The sequence below is a fragment of the Pantherophis guttatus genome, chromosome 7, assembly GCF_059756535.1.
Source record: "Pantherophis guttatus breed Tessera chromosome 7, ASM5975653v1, whole genome shotgun sequence".
Classification (NCBI taxonomy): domain Eukaryota; kingdom Metazoa; phylum Chordata; class Lepidosauria; order Squamata; family Colubridae; genus Pantherophis; species Pantherophis guttatus.
This window is the reverse complement of record NC_142069.1, coordinates 63146597-63169327: the sequence shown is the minus strand read 5'-3', so window position 1 is coordinate 63169327 and position 22731 is coordinate 63146597. Positions and strand designations below refer to the sequence as shown.

The 22731-nt window shown below is 47.1% G+C and overlaps 1 protein-coding gene across 12 annotated transcripts in view; it reads right to left on the bottom strand.

Annotated features, from left to right (window-relative positions):
- FOXP2 (forkhead box P2) overlaps positions 1-22731 on the bottom strand; it is a 1221669-nt gene that overhangs the window by 260042 nt on the left and 938896 nt on the right. For 2 of the 12 annotated variants that reach the window (XM_087874173.1, XM_087874177.1), the window contains exon 1: positions 16646-16798. The exons of the other annotated variants lie outside the window; for them this stretch is intronic. In XM_087874173.1, the coding sequence (XP_087730299.1) occupies positions 16646-16684 (39 nt within the window). In that variant the 5' untranslated portion in view covers positions 16685-16798. Of the gene's footprint in view, positions 1-16645; positions 16799-22731 lie in introns of those variants that run through there. 12 annotated transcript variants of the gene reach the window in all.

The window sequence follows — 22731 nt, the reverse complement described above, 5'->3', positions numbered from 1 at the left end:
AGACTGCTATAAAGCTTTATGGGGTGATATGTAAGCCTAAATGCTATTGCTATTACTAAATGCCTTGTTGCAGGTCCCATCTACTGAAGAGATTGAGAGATGAGCCTTTTCTGCCATGGCACCCATCTTTGGAACATCATACCCCCTCTCCCCATGGTGAGGTTAGCCCCAGTACTTGTGTTGTGGCCCGTCAGCGGCCTGTGCAGCTAGTAGCTGATTCCAACAGCGAGGAGGCTGGTGTGGTACTGCACCAGCAGCCTGTGCAGCTGGCACTTGAGTCAGACAATGAGGAGGCTGGAGAAGATGTAGTGCCAGAGGTGGGGATTCAGCCAGGGCCTTCAGAACCTCCCGAAGCTCCCATAAGTGAAGAGGAAGAAGAGGAGGAGCCTCTTCTCGATGCACGGGCGCGCAGAGCTGCCAAAAGACAGGAGTGGCTCCTCAGGAGGAGGTCTCCTCGAGAGAAAGGCTTGGGGCTAATTGGCCACTCCCTTAGCCTATTTAAGGAAGGACGACGACTGAAGCAATTTGCAGGGTACAACTTCATTCACTCTTCTTTGCGTCTTGATCTTAGTTCTCTGCAAGTTGCTTCTGGGCTTTCTGCCAACCATAGTAATATTACGATTATTTATTCTTTGGATTCTTGTAGGCTTTTAAGAAAGTTAATTAACAGCCTTTGTTTGAAAAAGACTGATTTAATTTAGTAAACTAAGGTTTGTACAGACTTTGTGTGTGCTGCATTCTTTGGGGTCTGAAGCTGGGGCAGAACAGTTTGTTCCTGCCTGAAAACACACACACAAACCTTGATTAAGATAGAGCAGCTGAGGGAAGAGAATGTGCAGCTTTGGCAGCAGTTAGCTGTGATGGCTGGCCAGCTGGCTCAGCTTCAAGCCCAAATGGCGTCATCTGCTCCTCCTCCTCCTCCTCCTCAGAGAAACTGCCCGGTAGCTGTGCCAGACAGCTGGCACAGCTGGTAATTTGGAAATGTTCCCAGCTTTCCTTGGACAATGCAATTTATTCATGAGTTTGCGAGCGGAGGATTTTCCCAATGACCGAGATAAAGTCAGATTCATTATCAGCCTGCTCTCTGGCTCTGCAGCTCATTGTGCCACACCCCTGTTGGTCCAGAACAGTCTGTTGCTTAATGATTTTTGGGAGTTTTGTGAGCACTTGCGGCAAATGTACGAGGACCCTAACAAAGCACAAACATCCACCAGACGGTTGAAGTCCTTGAAGCAAGGCCAGCTACCCCTACAGGAATACATCAGCGAATTCCGTTTGCTAAGCCAGGACTTGGCCTGTAACAAGGCAGCACTTTTGGATGTATTCCAGGAGGGTTTGTCGGAGGCGTTACAGGATAAGTTGGCTAGAGTGGACATTCCTCCGACTCTTAACGAGCTGGTTCGTCTGTGCCTCAGAATTGATGCGAGGTTACAGTGGCGGCCGTCTCGTCGTGCCCACCAGGAATCCTGTGTGAACCCAGTTGTACGTGAGGCTCCGGCTCCAAGGGAGGAGCCCATGGAAATCGGTGCGGCCAGACCTTGCCTGTCCATAGCTGAGAAGGAGAGACAATGGGCAGGGGGGGTTGTGCTTATATTGTGGGGGGCCTGGACACTTTGCTGCCTCTTGCCCCAAGAAGCGACGTGGGGCGTCGGCTCCTGGTCCTGCACCACAGTCTACCCTGTCGGGAAATGGCCAGAGCCCAATCTAGGGGAGACCCTGGGTCGGGCACATGCCAACACCGGCTCACGCCCTGCAGAGGTGGATTCCGGACACCCTTGTCATTTGATTTTGAACACCAAAGTTTTCATTGCCAATAACCCCTAAGGGATCCCGGCTCATGCTTTGGTGGACTCCGGCGCGATGACCAATTTCATGGATGAGGCGTTTGCTAATCACTTTGCCGTTCCCCTAGATCCAGTGGATCCTCCCATGATCGTGGAGACCATTTATGGTCGGGTGCTTCTGTCCGGGCCGATTAAGGCTGCTACTCAACTTATGCGTCTGACCGTCGGTAAGCATGAGGAGGCCATCCAATTTTATGTCATGTCCGGATTACATTTTCCTTTGGTTTGGGGGCTGGTTTAGCTTCGGACTCATGATCCACACATCCTTTGGTCCCAGAATTTCATGTCATTCCTGAGCCTGTAATGTGTGGATCATACTTGTTAAGTCTGCGCAAGCCAGGTGCAGGGTCCACCTGCGTTATTTTTGCCTGCTGACCTCTCGGACTTCGTGGACATTTTTAGCAGGAAAGAGGCGGACCAATTGCCCCCACACTGGTCATATAATTGTCCCATTGACTTAATTGCAGATGTACCGCTCCCTGCAGAAACCTGAATATCCCCAAGTCAAGGACCCGCTTCCGCCTTGGACAATTCTTCCAGTCGAGTCATTTGCTGCCATCCAGGAACTTGTCGATCTACGGATTCAGACCCGGGAGGCACAGCAGCAGGATGCCTACGTCGATCTTTGGAAGCGTGAAGTAGGGCCCAACTCTCCCTGGACATTTACCGACAATCTCTTGAGGTATTGGGAGAGACTTTATGTACCATCAGGGCCGCTTCGGGGTCTTATATTTTCCTGTAGAGGTGGTCATCAATCCAGTGACCTACAGCCTGACCCTGCCTGGGTCTTTGAGGATACACCCTGTGTTTCATTGATCCCTCCTGGTTCCTGAACGGCCTACCTGTCCGCTCCGCCAACTTGACCATCCTCAGCCGGTGTCCCGTGACAGAGATGAATCACTCAAGTATGAGGTCACTAGCATTCGAGACTCCCAGTGGATGAAGGGTCGGTTCCAATACCTCATCGAGTGGAAGGGGTATGGGCCGGAGGACTTCACATGAGAGGATGCAACCTCTGTTCATGCTCCAGATCTTGAACGCGCTTTTCACGAGCAGTTCCCATCCTGACCGCATACAGATCGACAGACTTGGGGGAAGGGCCCTGTGGTGAGGGATAGTGCTGTGGCCCGTCAGCGGCCTGTGCAGCTAGTAGCAGATTCTGACAGCGAGGAGGCTGGTGTGGTGCTGCGCCAGCAGCCTATGCAGCTGGCACTCGAGTCAGACAATGAGGAGGCTGGAGAAGATGTGGTGTCAGAGGCGGGGATTTAGCCAGGACCTTCAGTACCTCCTGAAGCTCCCATAAGTGAAGAGGAAGAGCCTCTTCTCGATGCACGGGCGCGCAGAGCTGCCAAAAAGCTTGGGGCTAATTGGCCACTCCCTTAGCCTATTTAAGGAAGGACGACTGAAGCAATTTGCAGGGAACAACTTCATTCACTCTTCTTCGCGTCTTGATCTTAGTTCTCTGCAAGTTGCTTCTGGGCTTTCTGCCAACCATAGTAATATTATGATTATTTATTCTTTGGATTCTTGTAGGCTTTTAAGAAAGTTAATTAACAGCCTTTGTTTGAAAAAGACTGATTTAATTTAGTAAACTAAGGTTTGTACAGACTTTGTGTGTGCTGCATTCTTTGGGGTCCGTAGCTGGGGCAGAACAACTTGTGACTTTCTGGAAATACCTAAAAACATTTTTCTAAGAAACCTGAGGAATCCCCTAACAATAGGGATTCTGCGTACTGGTTGCATCATGTTTAACATCCCGATGTGTCCTCTCTGACAAATCTTTTTTTATATTTGTTTAATTAATTTGAGAATTCTTTGGAATATGTTTTAATTGTGGTTTTAGCTTCTTTTTTACCATCCTTCCCATATTTATTTTTCATGGTAAATATGCATATGGTATTTTATTAGCAATTCTTGAAACCAAATGCATGTTTCAAAGGACACAGCCATAGATCTAACATCATCAATTATTGTGTCTTCAATCTATATAAGTTTATGTTCCTGCATTGTATAAGAATTTAGCCAGCATTTTAGAATGCTTCAAATGCAAACTCTCTGATTACAATCTAATATAAAGAATAAAAGTCAGGATCAGATATTTAGGACAGGTAATCCCGGGTTACGAGCATTCCCTTAGCAAACATTCAAAGTTACGCGAAAAGCATCCCCTAGTATTTATGAACAACTCCCAAAACTATGAATGTTGCAGTGCCATGGCAGTTGTTCGCTCTTATGAATGATTGCAGAGGCTCTGCAACATTCACCCTGGCTATTCCCCCCTTCCCTCTCCCCACGCCAGGTTTCCATAGGCAGTAGGGCTTTGTATACCCACCTTACAAAGATCTAGACAGCCTTCGCTTTCTTGGCCTTCAGTGTGTATGCTTTCCCCAAGGTCTCTGCCAAAGAGAAGCTCCGTTTTCAAGTGCCCCATTTGCATGCAGATGAAGTTTGCAGTCTCCATCAGGACACCACGTGTTTGAGTGACCCTGGGGTAGTTGGAAATGGAGTATTGTTGCATGACCTGATGGAGACCTGACACAGATTGGAAACTTTGTCTGCATGCAAATGGGGTTATTTGCTGCATGCAAATAAAATAATAAGATTCCTAATAAGATTTGATTGCTATGACTATCATTAAGTGTTGTACCTTATGATTCTTGACGAATCTTATCTTTTCTTTTATGTACACTGAGAGCATATGCACCAAGACAAATTCCTTGTGTGTCCAATCACACTTGGCCAATAAAGAATTCTATTCTATTCTAAATGGAGCTATTTGCTCCATTTCCAATCGCCACAGGATAGCTCAAACACTTGTTACCCTGACGGAGACTGCAAACTTCATCTGCATGGAAATGTGGAGCTTGAAAACTGAACGAAAAGCTCCATTTTCAAGCACCCCATTTCTATGTAGATGAAGTTTGCAGTCTCCATCAGGGTGACAAGTGTTTAAGCGACCCTAGGGCAGTTGGAAACAGAGCAATTCGCTCCGCTTCCAACACGCCCCAGGGCTGCTCAAACACTTGTCGCACTGACAGAGACTGGAAAATTCGTCTGCATGGAAATGGGGTGCTTGAAAATGGAACAAAAAGTGCAATGTGAGTTCACTGCCTCAAAGCCTCACTTCGTGTAAACGCTTTTCCACACGGAGCCTGGAAGCCTTTGGAGGAGACCCACTAAGGCTGCCCGCTGCTCCAGAAGTGGCAGGCAGGGTCGGTGATAAGAGAAGCTGAGCAGGACGCACTCATCCTGCTCTTTCTCTGTTCTTGCCGCTTTCCGGGAGCAGGCAAAGAAACAGAAATGCTGGAGAGGAAACAGATCTCTACAAGGTAAGTGACCCAGCACAGCAGATTGGGGGGCAGAGAAGCAATTGAGGGGAGCATGAGGTATTTCAGAGGATCAGGGAAGGCCTTATGTGGTCTGAACCAGGTGGCCTCTTCCATCACTAGGCCACCCATGGCCTTCCCCACCCTGAGATATCTCATGTGCACGAGCCTCACATTCTATTAGTGAGTGCATGGGCGAAAGGAGGGAGTGATCACATTCAAGGTAAGAGATTCACTCCCACAAATTCTTGGGTTACGAATGGAATGGACAGGCTCCATTACATTTGTAACTTGAGGACAACCTGTATTACATTATTTTTCAAATTAAATTGTGTTGCTGCCTGTACTTTGAAACATTACATATTTGGAGTGATTAACTTTCAATTCTAATTGCTGAAGGACAGTTTGTACATTGATTAGCTTTATCCACATCACTATTTAACATAACTGTTTGCAATTATTTAAACAACGCATAAGAATAACTGGGTATCAATCCATACAATCTTTGTTTTTTAACTTCACATACTTGTAGAAAGCTTTACACATATTTCCACTGCTACTTTTTTACAGATGCTTACATCTGAGAAATAAGCATGCATATGGGGCTAAAAAAAGCATAGTCCTGCAATATACAGTTCAATATTTTCTGCATATATATCATTAAGCATCCAATTAAAACAAAATAGATTCCTAAGTCAGTGTTGCCATAATAAGTAAAGATAGTCAAGCTCAATGAAAAATGAATGTTGAAAACTGATCACCTAAGTTTGATGAAGATTTCATTGCAATGATTAGCAAATGTCAAAAAAGTACAACAGTATTTCTACATAGCATTTACTAAACAAATCACTACAAAAGTGTCAAAATCGGAGGTTTTTTTAAATATATAAACTTATTATCCAATAGTAGCTTTCAAGAATAAACCTAATTTCCATTTAAAATAAGAGTATGTCCTACTCTTTAAAAGCATGGTGATAAACACACCAATTTGACAATTACATTAATATAGCTATTTGCATAATCTGCTTTCTACACCTGTTTTTAATTTGAAGCAGCTGCACGACAAATCACATCACAATAATCTGAATGGATAACTGGTTGTGCACTCTAATTTATGCACTCTAGCATTTTCCCTGAGGGTTACTTTTAAAGCAGCATAAGACACCCTTTCTCTCTTTCCTTTTTTTGGTCGGATTACTTATATTTAGCACCAATAACAATGTAATAATGAACATTTGAGTCTTTTTCATTGTGTTCAGTTTCTTCTGACAATGGTCATTTTATTAGTTTAAGAAATATTCAACTCAATATTATTCTAGATTATTAGGCAAATGTACCTCCTACAAAATATATTCAAGTAATAAAAAGCCAAACCATGTAGACTGAAAAATATTCACATGCTATTTACAGACAAAAAGTTAATAAGCTTCAGTGTAACATGTTACAATTTGCACCATTACTAACACAATCTCTATTGGATGCTTTATATGCTGCTTTTTGCTGTTATTTTTTAAAAATTTTGAGCCTTTAAATTTAAAACTAGTGACCTTTAAAACAATGAAATTCCTCACTGATCATTGATCATAAATTCATTTTCCTTGCATTAGAACCAGTGGTGAAATGCTACCGGTTCGCACTGGTTCAGGCAAACCAGTAGTGATAAAAAACTACCGCTTCCTCCAAATCGGTATTTCCGATGATCAGCTGTGCTGCGTGATTTAAAATCGCTAGAAAGCAGGAAATCCTGCTTTCTAGTGAATCTAAATCGTGCAACACAGCTGATCCCCCCTCGCTGCTCTACTTACCTTCCCAAGCCTCCTTTTGGCACGTTCTGTGTATGCACTGTGCGTTTGGTGTGCACTGTGCATGCACGCAGCGTGCATTTGGTGTGCACGCTGGTGAGAATAAAGCAGACAGAAGAGAAAGAATGAGAGAAGACAATATAAAGACCTGCAAATAGAAATATAATGACTATGGCAAAGAAAAGCAAAGGTACTATCAATAGTAATAGAAGCCTTGGGTGCAATTTCAAAAACACTACTGTCAGTGAAAAATATCCAGTTTGAACATCTGGCTGGTTGTGCGACCAATCATACTAATAACAGTATCCAACATTATTTGGAAGAAAATATCCTTCAGCAGAACAGAAAGGAAATAAAAGGAAAAGCAGTGATACAAAAGATCAACTTCTGATTTATGTTTTGAGAGAATTGCAAATGCCCAAAAAACATTTACATATTGTCTTGATTAATTATAAAAAGGCGTTTGATTTATTATCACATAGTTGGATCATCAAATATTTGGAAACAGCTGGTGTCAGTAAAAACAATAGAATGTTTATAGAAAAAATAATGAAGCAGTGGAAGACTGAATTGATGCTTGGACATGAAAGACATGGGCTTGTCAACATTTGGAGATGTATCTTCCAGGGTGACTCATTAACATCTTTATTATTTGTTATTGCTGTGATTCCACTTTCAGTGATTTTGAAAAAAACAAATCCTGGCTACCGAATAGCAAAAAATAGTTAACAAAATCTCACATTTGCTTTATATGGATGATCTGAAGCTTTATGGAAAAATCAGAAATTGAAATTGATTTGATGATTGACAATTTTTTAATACTTTATTTAAATTTGTGTTCAAATGGAGATTTACACTGCACATGTGGAACAGTAGTGAAATCCAAATTCTTTTACTACCGATTCTATGGGCGTGGCTTGGTGGGCGTGGTATTGCTTGGTGGGCGTGGCTTGGTGGGTGTGGCAGGGACAGATACTGCAAAATATCCATTCCCACCCCACTCCAGGGGAAGGATACTGCAAAATCCCCATTCCCACCCCACTCTGGGGCCAGCCAGAGGTGGCATTTGCCAGTTCTCCAAACTACTCAATATTTCCACTACCGGTTCTCCAAACTGCTCAAAATTTCCACTACCGGTTCTCCAGAACCTGTCAGAATGGACGTTGCTTACCTGAATGTCTCTTTTATGCTCACTGCGAAGACATCCCTATGTCTGGGTTAGCACCACTCTCACTTGTCCAACTGAGTGCCAATCATTCCCTCTGAAGCTGGTCACACCCACCTCTTCGGTATCCCAGCAGTCTTTTTCACGAAGTCAACTCCATCACAGACAAGAATGGACACCAATAAGCCAAACGGATACCGCCTCAGCTGCAGAGAGAAACAAGAAGAAAACCCACCCAAGGCCAGGAACCAGCGAGATCACGGGAGGGATGGAATGTCTTTGCAGCGAGCATAAAAGAGACGTTCAGGTAAGCAACGTCCATTTTCCTGACTTGCTGCTCAGACATTCCTATGTCTGGGACATACCCAGGCTGGAGACCCTGGGCGGGAATCGCCGACTAGTCCTGGCCATGGGGAGAAATTACCAATTGTAAAACGCGTCTGTCAAAGGCAGCATCAGCCGAAGCACACACATCCAAACAGTAATGTCTAACAAACGAAGAAAGTGATGACCAAGTAGCCGCTCGGCAAATGTCATCTATAGAAGCCTGAGTAGCCCAGGCGGCCAATGTAGCGGCACTGCATGTGGAATGGGGTACGATCCCCCCCAGGACAGGACCATCCTGCAAGCTTTAGAAATGCAGGCCTTGAGCCATCTGCCCACAGTAGCTGAGGAAACCTTCTGCCCCAGAGAACCCAGAAGGAAGGTCACCAGCCTCCGTCTTCCTAAATGAGGCCATCCTAGTAATGTATCTTTTCAACGCCCGACGCACATCCAACGTATGCCAATGTTTCTCGGAAGGATGGCATGGGTCTGGGCAGAAATTTGGAAGAACAATGTCTTGTGCCCGATGAAAACAAGTATTAATTTTGGGAATAAATGCTGGGTCCAAACAGAGAACCACACAGTCATGATAGAACACACAAAGGTCACTTCTAATAGAAAGGGCCGCAATTTCGGAGACTCAGCGGGCCGATGTTATTGCCAACAAAAAGGCCATTTTCAAGGTAAGGTATTGCAGACTGACAGAACAGAGAGGTTCGAAGGGCGAAGTAGTTAAAGCTTGTAGTACTAGTGTAAGATCCCATGTGGGATAGCAATGTATCGCTGGAGGATGTAAGTTAGTTGCACCTTGAAAAAAGGACCGTATCCTGGAATCATGAGCCAAAGATAGTTGATTGTCTCCACCAAGGACTGTAGCCAAGGCAGCTACCTGCCATCAAAGTGTTGCAGGAGCCAGACCTCGGGAGAAGCCAGATTGGAGGAATTGAAGGACTTCTGGAACAGAAGCAGTCGTTGGATCTACATGATTCGCTGTACACCATCTGACAAAGGCATTCCAAGACGCATTGTAAATACGGACCGTTGATGGTCTCCTGGCAGCTTGAATGATCGAGATGACTTCACTTGACAAGTGACTCTTAGTCAATCGTATCCTTTCAAGCGCCATACAGTCAATCGGAGCCATTCTGGCTCTGGATGATGTACGGTGCCCTGAATTAGGGAAATCTGGTCTGGTGGAATCTGCCACGGTGGTTCGATGGACAGAATGAGTAGATCGGCGAACCACTCCCACCGAGGCCAATGGGGAGTGACCAGCAGGACATCCGCGCGTTCCGTGATTATCTTCCAAATCACCTTGGGGATGATTGGGATTGGTGGAAAAGCGTAGAGGAGCCCCCGAGGCCAAGGAGACCGAAGAGCATCGTGACCCTCCGCCCTCGGTAATGGAAAGCGGGAGAAGAATCTCGGCAGCTGTGTATTTTGGGCCGTGGCGAAGAGGTCCAACACCAGTAGGCTGAACCGGCGAGACAAGTCTTGGAATAGACGAGGATGTCCCGGCTGAGCCAATCCTCCTCCCGATTGATTGCGCCTGAAATGTGCTCCGCCTTCAAGGAGAGTACATGACGCTCCACCCACGACATCAGCCATTCTGTCTCCTCCATCAATGCCAAGGAATGGGTGCCCCCCTGCCAGTTGATATGGGCCTTGGTGGCCATATTGTCGGTTAGTACAAGAATGTGCTGGCAGAAGACTCGTTGGTGGAAATGAAGAAGTGCCAGGCGAACTGCCTGAAGCTCCAGCCAGTTTACATTGTGGAGTTTCTCCGAGGAAGACCAGGTGCCCTGAGCCAATTGAGATTGGAGATGGGCACCCCACCCGTGAAGACTGGCATCTGTGGTTAAAACGATTCTTTCCAGTTCCAGGAATAGGGAGCCTTGGTGGAGAGCTGGAGATAGCCACCAACAGAGAGAAAGACGTACTCGAGCTGGTACTGCCACCTTGATGAGAGACTCCCCCCGGCCCTGCTTTTGAAATGGCAGGAGGAACCATTGTAGTCAACGCAAGTGGCGGCGTGCCCATGGAACAATTGCTATGCACGATATGAGCTTGCCCAGCAATTGGGAGAGGAGAAGCAAGGGCATTTTCTTGTGCAACAACACCTGTGAGACAAGATCCCGGATACTGGCTTGACGGTCCGGTGACAAGTAAACCAGACCCTGGGCAGAATCGATTACCACCCCCAGATGCAAGTTTCGCGTCATCGGGCGTAGATGACTCCTGTCAAAATTTAGAGTGAATCCATGACTCTGCAGAACTTGAATCACAAGTTGTCTGTCCAGGTCTGCCTGAACCATAGAAGACGACAGGATCAAAATATCGTCAAGGTAGCATGCCAGACGAACAGACCTTTCCCTGAGGGACACCACCAACACCGCTAAGATCTTTGTAAAGGTCCGTGGCACCGATGAGAGGCCAAAGGGCATTGCCTTGTATTGGAAGTGGCTGTTGTTGAAAGCAAACCGGAGAAATTTCCTGTGCGCCGGATGTATGGGCACATGTAGATACACTTCCTTCAAATCGATCGATTGCATAAGGTCCCCTTGGCGGATGCAGCCTAGAAGAGATTTGAGGGAGTGCATCTTGAAGCGGCGGTACAGCACGTGCAGGTTCAGCTGCTTCAAGTTGAGTATCCCTCTCCAACTCCCTGAACTCTTTGGAACAAGAAACAATGTTGAGTAAAACCCGGTCCGAAGTTGATCTTCCAGGACCGGCTCTATGGCCTCTATCTGCAAGAGATGTTGGATTTCGAGGACCAAAAGGTGCATCTTGTCCATTTGAGTGGGCCAGGAACAATGAACATAATGGTTCGAGGGAGAGGAGGTGAACTCCAAGGAGAGGCCGCTGGTGACAGTGCGCAAAATCCATGCATCCGACGTGGTGATTTCCCACTGGTGCAGCTTGCCTCCAATGGGGATTAGACACTGTGAGTCACTTGCCTCTACGGGAGTATCGGGTGGAAGAAGATCGAAATGGGTGGCGGAAACTGGATTGACGTCTGCCACGGTCTTGAAAGGAAGCCCGGTTGGAAGTAGGGTGGTATGAGAACGGAGCGGAACGTTGATACGAGGCACCACTGGTGCCTTGGTCATGGAGAAAGGGCTGCCTTGGGTAAGGTGAGTACCGCCTGTCTGAACATCTATACGCAGAAGGTAAGACCTTTTTCTTGTCCTTGTTTTCAATCAATACAGAATCAAGAGTCGCTCCAAACAGAGAAGAGCCTTTATAGGGAGCCACAGTGAGCCTCCATTTCGATTTCATATCGGCTCTCCAATTACAGAGCCAGAGAAGGTGGCGAGATGAAACTGTAGACGCCAAGGCGCATGAGGCAAATTTAGCTGCATCCAGGGAAGCGTCAGCCGAATATTCGGCTGCCGCAATGAGCTTGGCCATGTCCTGTTGTAGGCGTGCGTCATTCAGAGGTACCCTGTCTCTCAACTGGCGCAGCCAGACTAACGATGCTCTGTTGAAGAATGAGGATGACGTCGCTGCCCGAATCGTCCAGGCAGCCACCTGGTGGGTCTTACGAAATGCCATCTCTGCCCTTTTATCTTCAAATTTTAGGCCATCACCAACTTCTCCAACGAGAACAGATGAGGACGTAAGACTGGCCACAGGATCGTCTACAGTTGGCAACTGAAGCAAGGCGTCAAGCTCCGGAGCCGAACAGTACAGCTTTCTATCGAAGGAATTCGGACCAGAAAGAGAAGCCGGATGTTCCCACGGTTTTTGAATGACCTGAGAAAAAAGGTCTGGGCAAGGCACAAAATTATAGGTTTAGGCAAAAGAAATAGATTGCTATTGGGATCAGTCTGCCCTTGGGAAGCAGAAGGATGGTCAAGTCCCATGCCCATATTTGTAGCTACCTTAGCCTTGTGCAATAGAGATTTGAATAAGGAAGGCTTAAATAAGCCCGGGAAGGCTGGCTTATCCTGCACTTGGTCCTCATCCTCTGACATCTGAAAGTCCTCCAGATCCTCTTCTTCTGGACAGGTTCAGTCATATGCCCGTGGGAAGAAGTAGAATGCTGCAATGATACAGGGGCCATCTGACAAGGAACTCCTATGCTATACTCCGGTGGAAGCATATAGCCAGTCTGTTGTAAGCCCGCCTGAAATATGTGGGTAATCGCCTGAGATACCAAGGCATTGAAATCCAGAGACTGAGTAGCGGTCTGACCTTCGTCTGCACGGAGCCCGGCAGCAGTAGGTGTGAAAATGGCCTCAGGCGCAGGGCGGGCCACCTGGGAAACATGACAGATAGCACCTGATGAGCTAGGCCTTGGAAGATCATGGTCAGGGTGAAGAGTGGTCAAACCTTGGTCTTGAGATGCAGACGCCCTGTCACTCTGGGGCCAAGTGCCCTGGTCAACCGCCTGAGATGAAATCATGGTAAGCTGTAAGTGGTGGTCAGCAGCTACCTGAGGCACATCCTCACAGAGGTCCAGCTGTGCCTGGCGTTGTGCCTTCAAAAATTGCCTTTCTAAGGCATTGTGCCTCCTCAGGGCCTCCTTATCCAACATAGGAACTGCCTTAATGGGCTTTGCGGTGACCAGAAGCAGGAGGCAGGACAGTAATGGACTGCGTCCAAGGCCTGTTGCTTCGCTTACACCCCTGAGAACCAAAGCTCAGGGAATACAACCAGAAACCACGCCAAATTGTGCACAAAATGGCGGGCAGCAATGAACAGCCAAAATGGTGGCTGGAGGATCCCCTCAGCTGAAAAGCTTCAAAACAGACGCAGCGAAAGTGACAGCAGAATGGCAGGGTTGCCAAGAAACACTGGCTGTAAATAGCGGGAAATTTCACCTCTGCAAAGCATCCTCCTTAAGGCAGAGTATGCCAGCCGGCAGGGACTCGAAACCCACAATACCGTTGGTGAGGACTGCGAGGGTGAGGCAATAATCCTGGGCACAGCACAGCACAGCACTATACCCACGGCTAAAGAAAGGCGACGACCAAGGCAAGTGTTTTCTCCGGTAATCAAAGAAAAAACCGCTAGCGGCGTCCGGAGCCCCAGAAAAGCCGACTAACAGCTGATATGCCGCTAAGACAAATCCGACGCTGCGCAGCCCTCACAAGCAAAGAAATGGTAAATTTAGAAAGAAAAAACTATGTGTAAAACAATTTAAACACTAAGCTAAAGGCACTCGAGTCTGACAACATCGACTGAGTGAAAAAGACTGCTGGGATACCGAAGAGGTGGGCGTGACCAGCTTCAGAGGGAATGATTGGCACTCAGTCGGACAAATGAGATGGTGCTAACCCAGACGTAGGAATGTCTGAGCAGCAAGTCAGGAAAACCTGCGGGATTTCACCCCTGATGTGGAACCATCCCTTCTTCCCACCTCCACCAGTCCACAAAACCAGAAAGATTGGAGACCACTTCCAAAAAGCATTCCTGGCCATTGTAAATAATTGCATTGCGCACCCCAACAGTCATGTGACTGCATGTTGGGTGGGTTAGCTTTACAACCTGTCATAACATTCCATGGTAATGTGACTGTGATTCACAATTATTTTTGTCAGTTTGCAGTGTTCTTGCTGGTTTCTGACAAAAAAAAAAAGTCAATTCAGATAAATAAATAGATTTGCTTAACAGCCACATATTCTCTTAACAATTCTGAAAAAGGTCAGAAAATTATTTCTGGCCACATGAGTGTCTCAATTTCTGACTGCAATGACTTATTATTGCAATTCCAGGCTCAATTACAGTCATTATGTCGAGGACTACCTATAGTAGAATAGAAGCCAAAGAATTGGAAAAGATCACTAAATATCTAGCTCTGAAAATTGAAATTGAAAAATTATGACATAAACCAGCAGTGAGGGTTCCAGTGATAATTAGCACACTGGGTACCATTCCAAAAAGCCTTGGACAACACTTATAAAATCTAAGTATAGTTAAAATTTCTATCAATTACAAAAGGTCATACTGCTTGGATCGGCACATATAATATGTTAATACATTATGGCATCATAGGCTGTTGACATACATCAAGATCAACAGTAGCTAAATTTGTCAGATACCATGAATTTCCCCTCCTGAAAAAAATCTCCAGAGTGAATGGCAATGTAACTGTAACTCTCCACAGTAACTTAATCATCCCCCCCCCAATTCACAATTAACCATTCTGATAAAATATCACTATATTTTACAGGATTTGGATTATATAAGCAAGTTTATATTTTTTTTCTATGTGAAATCATTCTGTGCAGAAGAGTTCCTTTAATATTACATATCTAGATTCATCATCGACAATCAGGTTAATTCACTAATTATACACAGAGGTATTTTTATTAGACATGGGAATAAGTAGATATGTTTTTCCAACACCCACATTATATTTGTGAAATTTGCTCAGTGTCACTTTGAAATGTGAGATAGCAATACGGTAAATAAATATGAAAATTTTTATTGATAAATTTGATAAATTAATCTGGATTAATCTATTTTATTAAATAGATCATTCCTGAAACTCTGGATTTCTAGTTAAACTAAGAACCTGTAATCATAACTTTCAGTATTCAGTGTTGTGTTCAATCTCTCTCTCTTGTTCCCTCCCTCCCTATTGTAGCAACCCATGAATGCCTTTCGGCTTTCATCTGAGAAAGTGCAGTAACACCAAAGTCAGGGAGATGTCAAGATTGCAACTTTAAGATAATGTGCCAGTATCAGAAGTGTCAGTGTTTTTAGAGAGTGTTAACTTGCATTTCCACCTTATTTTAAGTTATTTCACTTTAAGCATGTGCTCAAAAATCTTTGAAGAGTTCCCACTAATATTTCTACATCATCTGGTTACTCAATTTTCAATCTTGTAAAATTTGCTAACTTCATGTTCAAGCTATTTGTGTAATTGCTTTTTAGAATCATATACATTTTTATAGTTTCCACTATTTAATATTTATTTTACTTCTTATATATTTGCTTTTTAAGTTACTAAATGTAGTCATTTGGTACAATGTGATTTTAGCCTCCTTGTTCTTAAAATTTGGTATTTATAAGTTAATAGGTGATATACAACAATGAATAGACATATACACATGAATGTATTTTTGTCCTATCTAACTAGTAAGATATACATCAAGTAATTAAAACAAAAGTACTTTTAATTTATTTATATTAACTTATTTATCTTTAACTTATTTATGTAATGAGTGTCTGAAAAATGATTTTGTAATTGAGTGTTCATACTATACAAGCAAAAGCTGTCTGGGGCCTCCAATGCTCTGTAAAGCTGAATATTTATACAACATCTTTAGTACACATCAGTATAACATTTTGTTTTCAAAATCATGATTTTATGACACATGACTCCTAATGCGGAAGTAACCAGCAAGACAAGAAGCTAATCTGCTGGTGCTAATAGGCCAGACAGTTAAGTATTGCTATATCCATTTATGTGGGAATAAGCTCCATTAAACTTAATGGGACTGACTTCTGAATATAAATGTACAGTAATTCCTTTGCTAAAAAGTAGCTACAGAACTGGAGATAATAATGATTCAGACATAGGAAAGCAAAGTTAATGAACCAGTAACTCCCCCCCCCCAAAAAATAGTTCACCAGAAAGGTTTCTGTAATTCATTATTCAGAGTGTTACTCAGCCTGCAGCAGGATGGAAGGTATAATCTACAACTTGTTAGCAATTGGTTTATGTGGGAAGCATCCTGACATCTGGACAAGAAATAAACATGATCAAATATGCATATGACAACATAGGCACAAATTGATGATACTCAAAGTAAGAGATAAAAGAGAGATTCAAGGACTCAAAAAAAGAAAGAAAGAAAGAAAGAAAGAAAAAAGAAGCCAACAATAAACTCAAGAGTGTTTCACAATTTAAAATGATATATAATGAGTAAATTACTAAATCTGCACTACTATTAATCTTCTCATCATTCCCACCACCACCTCCTTCCACTTATGACTGTATGACTAACTTTGTTGCTTGTATCCTTACAATTTATTGTTTCCTGATTGCTTATTTGTACCCTATGACTATCATTAAGAGTTGTATCTTATGATTCTTGATGAACGTATCTTTTCTTTTATGTACACTGAGAGCATATGCACCAAGACAAATTCCTTGTGTGTCCAATCACACTTGGTCAATAAAAAAATTCTATTCTATTCTATTCTATTCTAGAAAGGGCGTTGTCTTACCTGAACGCTCGTTCTGGGCGCGGAAAGGCCAGTGGTCATTAATGGGTTAATACCACGATGCAGCCCAGATCGAGTCCAATTGTTGAAAGACTCCTCCTCCTGCTGCTGTCTCCCAGCTTTCGGACGAGGAATGATCAGACTGTTGACACTCCAGCTGAACTGAAACCAAGGAAAAGGAGAGAGTACATCGGGCGAAATGGACCAGCGGAGAAGGGCGGGGATGACCACTGGCCTTTCCACTCCCAGAACGGGCATTCAGGTAAGACAACGCCCATTGTAGGCGAGGGAAAGGCCAGTGTTCATTAATGGGACATGCCAAAGCCCATAACTTATAGGGAGGGACCCGCCCGGGCCGTGGAGCCCCCTCCCGCACATACTTGCTGGAGCACCCAGCAACCAAAGGCCGCCTCCGCTGAAGCAAATGAATCTATTTTGTAATGGCGTATGAATGGGGTAGGGGATGTCCAGGTGGTGGCCCTACAGACCTCATGAAGAGGAGCCTAGGTAGCCCATGCTGCCGAGGTTGCCGCACTCCGGGTAGAGTGGGTGGTAAGGCAGCGGGGCACAGGCAAGGCCTGTGCTCCATAAGCAGTGGTAATGGTGGCCCTTATCCAGCGACCCACTGTCTGGGAAGAGACCTTGAGCCCTAGGGTAACCGGTTGGAAAGATACAAAGAGACCCTCCGAGCGGCGAAACGAGGACGTATGCCGGAAATAGATTCAGAGGGCCCGGCGAACATCTAGGGAATGCCAAATATGCTCTCGGGGATGTGAAGGGTTGAGGCAAAAGTCTGGCAAGACCACCTCCTGGGCCCAATGAAATAGGGTGTTTATTTTAGGGATGAAGGTGGGGTCTAGGCGGAGGACCACACGGTCCGGGTGGAATATGCAGAGGTCGTCCCAGGCCGAGACGGCCGCCAGTTCCAATATCTGCCTAGCGGAGGTAATCGCTACCAAGAACGAAACCTTGTGGGAGAGAAATCGCAAGGCCACCGTCCTGAGGGGCTCGAAGGGGCCTTGCGTGAGGACCATGAGGACCTTAGGTAAATCCCAGGACGGGTACCTATGGATAGGCGAGGGGCGAAGGTTTGAAGCACCTCGGAGGAAGAGACATATGAGGGGCCTATCTGCCAGGGAGCCCCGTGAACCATAACACAAAATGGAAGACAGAGCAGCTACTTGCCTCCATAACTTGTTGGGGGCCAACCCCGCATCCAACCCCTCCTGAAGAAACACCAGTACCTGCTCCATTGAGGCCAAACCAGGGTCCTGACCCCGTGATGAACACCAGATTGCAAAGGATCGCCATGTGGCGCCATAAATTTGCCTCATGGCCGGTCGTCGTGCTGCCAGGATGGTGGTGATGACCCGGTCCAGCAAGCGGGAACCCCTTAGAAGGTGCCGCTCAACCTCCAGGCGGTCAGTTGAAGCCAGTGTACGTCTGGATGTTGAAGAGGGCCCTGGCGTAGGATGACCTCTGACGGAGGGAGATACCACGGGGGAAGAACTGACAGCATCTGGAAGTCAGCGAACCACGGACGGTGCGGCCACTGGGGCGCGATGAGAATCAGTTCTGCTCATTCCGCCAAGAGCTTCCGTATGATCCTGGGAAGAAGAGGGAGGGGAGAAAGTGTAGAGAAGACCCCGAGGCCACCTGCTGTGCAGTGCGTCCACCACCTCCATTCCCAGGTCAGGAAACCTGGAAAAGAAGCGAGCTGTCTGCCGATTGGCGTGCGTCGCGAACAGGTCCACTGTCAGATCTCTGAAGCGAATCGCTATCTGGTGGAAGAGAGCCGGGTCAAATTGCCACTCGCCTTGATCTACGATGGCCCGGCTGAACCAATCGGCTTGCGTGTTGGATTGTCCTGATATGTGAGAGGCCCGAAGGGACCTCAGGTGAGTCTCCGCCCAGTCTCCCAGTCTCTCGGCTTCCTCCATGAGGTTGCGAGATCGGGTCCCCCCTAGGCAGTTCACATGGGCCTTGGTGGCCATGTTGTCCGTCCATCCTATGACATGTCGATCCTGGACCTGTTCCTGGAAGTCGCGGAGAGCCAGGTGGATGACTCGGAGCTCCAACCAATTGATGTTGTGGCCCAGGTCCTCCTGGGTCCAGCAACCCTGGGCCATGGTGGATTGCAGGTGAGCCCCCCAGCCATGAAGGCTGGCATCCATCGTCAAGATGAGGGGCTGTGTCTCCTGGAATTCCCTCCCCTTGAGAAGGGCCGGGGATACCCACCATTGAAGAAACAGTTGTACATTGTGGGGGAGGGACACCATCCGGCAGGTGGCTGATAAGCGGCACTTTTGATACGGGAGAAGAAACCACTGCAGGGCCCTGCAGTAGAGATGGGTCCAAGGTACGATCCCTATACAGGAGACCATCTTTCCCAGGAGTTGAGAGAGAGTCACCAGGGTGACAGGGCGTCCCCAGGTGACAGACTTGACCAGAGACCGCAAGCTGATCAAGCGCTCCTGGGAAAGGTAGACCCTGCTCTCGACCGTATCGATAATTGCTCCCAGGTGTTGTATGTGGGTCGAAGGTACCAGGTGGCTCTTGGCACGATTGATTGAAAAGCCGTGAGCTGTCAGAACCTGGAGGGTGGAGTCCAGGTCCCGCTGCGCCTGGGCCTCTGAGCTTGACTGGATGAAGAGGTCGTCCAGATAGGCCTGGACTCTGACCAGTAGAGCTCGGAGGTGGGCCGCAAGCGCGGCCATCTATTTTGTGAAGACTTGGGGAGCTGAGGAGAGGCCGAAAGGGAGTGTGCGGTACTGGTAGTGCCGCCCCGCATGACAAAACCTGAGGAATTTGGAGTACACCAGGTGGATGGGAACATGTAAGTACGCCTGTTTCAGATCGATAGACGAGAGGAGGTCCCCATCCCGAATACCATCCAGAATGGATTGTAGTGACTGCATTTTGAACCGTCGGTAAGTTACCCAACGGTTCAAGGACTTGAGGTCCAGAATTGCACGCCAGCCCCCGGATGACTTCTGAACGACGAACAGACATGAATAGTAGCCTTGTCCGTGCTGCTCCTGAGGTACCGGTTCGATGGCCCGAATTTGTAACAAATGTTGAATGGCCGATACCAACAGAAGCCATCTTGACTGATCCCAGAGGGGGGGCATCAGAGAAATCTGTCCAGGGGAGTGGAGAGGAATTCCAGGGAGAGGCCCCACCTTATCGTCTCCTTGACCCAAGCGTCCGATGTCGTAGACTCCCACTAGCTGGCGAAAAGAGCCAGGTGGCCCCCAATGGGAGGAAGAGACCTGCAGTCAGCGGGATCTGCAGAAGGGGCGACTGCGCCCCCCCCGAAAGGATCGTCTAAACTGACCCCTCTGGTTCTGGGAACTGTGGGGGTCCGGAGGACGGGAACGAGAGGGGAGGAACCTCTGGTTTCTGGATCCAGAGAAGTTAGATTCGGAGCGAAAGGAACGAAAAGGAGCAGCGGGTTGCTGCTCTGACCTGCGGGACAGGTGGGGAAGGACGCGCCTCTTGTCCCTGGTTTCGATTAAGAGAGGATCCAGGGAGGCCCCGAAAAGGGCAGGTCCGGCAAATGGTGATGAAGCCAGGCGCCATTTGGATTTTGCGTCCGCCTGTCACTGGTGGAGCCAAAGCAGGCGGCGGGAAGCTATGGTGGTCCCAATCGACTTAGCCGCAAATCGCGACAAATTTAGTGTTCCGTCTGCGGAATACTCTAGGGCCACCAGAACCTTATTAATATCCTGTCGTTTCTCCTCGGGCCTCAGACTCTCCTCAGGAGGGGCGTCCAAATTGGAGGGGGCTGAGAGGGCCACAATAGGGGGGTCAATGGTGGGGACCTGCAACAGAGAGGAAATGTCCGGTGCCAGATTATACAGGCGCCTATCAAGAGGGTTGGGATTCGGACCTGAGACAGGATTGGTCCACTGATGTTGGAGGACATTTCTGAATAGTTTAGGACCCGGGATCTCCTCAACTTCCGAAACCAGTTCCTCAAATAAGGGAATTGAAGCCTCAGCGGACTCACCTTGAGAGGATAAGGGAGGACAGGAGATCCCTAAAAGAGTAGTGGGTTTTCCCTTATGAAGAAGGGACCTAAATAGTTGAGGCTTGAATAAGCCCACAAATGAGGGCTGGTCCGGTGCTAGGTCCTCATCATCAGATAAGTCCTGCTCCCTAGCCTCTTGGTCTAGAAGGGAAAGGTGCTCCGAAGCTATAGAAGGAGCGACACCCCCCGCCAGGATGGAGGGCTCAGCATAATGAGATCCCTCAATATCCACCTGAGAGCTGGCCGAATTGGAGACCCAGGATGAGGTTTGTCGCTGTAGCTCAACTTGAACCCCTTTCTGGATGGCCTCCTGAATAAACGCTGCCAAATCCGGGGTAATGGAGGAGGCAGGTGCGGTTTTTGTAGTCTCAGGGAGAGGTGGCAGGGCCGAAGTGGAAGGAACTGGAGAAGAAGCTCCGTGGGTTGGAAGATCAGAAGGAGGGTCAAAGAGGGCCTCCTGAACATCAGGCTGTAAGGTAGGACAGGAAGGCTCCCCATCAGGTGACATCTGAGGAAGAGAGGTCACAGGTGTGGCCTTAACCCCGGAGGGGGTAGAAGTGTTAGGTGGGGCGGGCGTATCCTGAGCCGGGAGAGCCCCTGAGGCCGAAGGAACCTCCCTGAGGGAAGCCTCCCTGAGCGCCTTCTGGATTGAGCGCTCAATAGCCTCATGAAGGTGAAGTTCTTCTTCGGCCTTTGCAGCCAAGGCCTTGGTCTCCTTAGAGGCCTGAGTACCTTTGGGCTGTTTGGGAGATACTATTGAGGAAGACCCTTGGGAAGCATCCTTGGGGGTTGGTCGTTTCGATGACTTCGAGTGTCGGGAGGCCATCTTGACCTGTGAGGGAGGAAGCCAACCACAGGGGAAATTAAATTGGTGGTTGAGGCCTAAATAATGCGATCCAAAATGGCAGCCGCAACTTGGAGGAGATTCAAAATGGCGGCCAAAGTCTGGGGAGGACAGAAAATGGTGGCTGAGGCCTAGTAAGGCTTCGAGGAGTCGCCCCAATAGTGATGCAGCCTCGTGGCCTCCCGTAATGATTGCGGCCCCCTCGCGGTCAAATGGTAGTCGTAAGGCCCAAAAGGAAATTCCAGAGCCTAAAGAAATTGCTCCCAGCGCCAAATCACCCCTTCCTTGCCTGACTGGGGTTATCCCACGAGGATCTGCGCCATTTGCTTGAGCGCTGCCCAGAGGTGGTTGTGTGGGGAAAAAAGCCCGAGGGAAGCCAATTGCAGGGCGTGAAGGACGCCCACACCGCCGCTCCGTCGGTCCTGGCGAAGGTTGGCTGAGGCACAACCCGCCGATCAATTGAAGGGCCGCAGCTGTGAGGCGGCGAAAAGCCGAGTAATCTGCTGGCTGGAGAGCTCTAACGAGGCTGCCAAGCTGTAGAAGCGACGGGCGGCTATTCACAGTGGAGCCTACCACCAGCAAGGCTGGGAGGCTCCACAGCGGGCTCGAGTGTGAGCCCTTCGCGCTGCCTGAGGGGAGAGGTTCAACACGAGGGAGCACTCAATCCCCTCAACCGCAAAGCGGTCTTATCGGTATCGGGCGCGAAGCCCTTCACGATGAGGATCTGCTGGAGATGTAGTTAAGCAGATCCAGGAATTTAGTAAAATTTTTAGAAAGAAAATTGCAGAGAGGCTCAGTGGAGTGTCTGATCTGGTTCAGATCGAGTCCAAAAGCTGGGAGACAGCAGCAGGAGGAGGAGTCTTTCAACGATTGGACTCGATCTGGGCTGCATCGTGGTATTAACCCATTAATGAACACTGGCCTTTCCCTCGCCTAGAAAGGGAACTGACCAAACCTGTAATCTAAAATATATAGATAACTTTATTAGGACCCACTGGAATTATATAAATCTACAACAAGCTTTTGAATTTTAATTAACATTTTATTCTAAAAATGTGTTATGTGTAGTTTCCCCCCATTATCTTTGAAAAGACATCATTATTTTTATAACAAATTAAAAATAAATAAAAAGTTTGAAAACCAGAAAAGCTATTGTTGATTATTGTAGATACCACTGTGCAACATTGACCCAATAATACCCCTTGTTCTAAG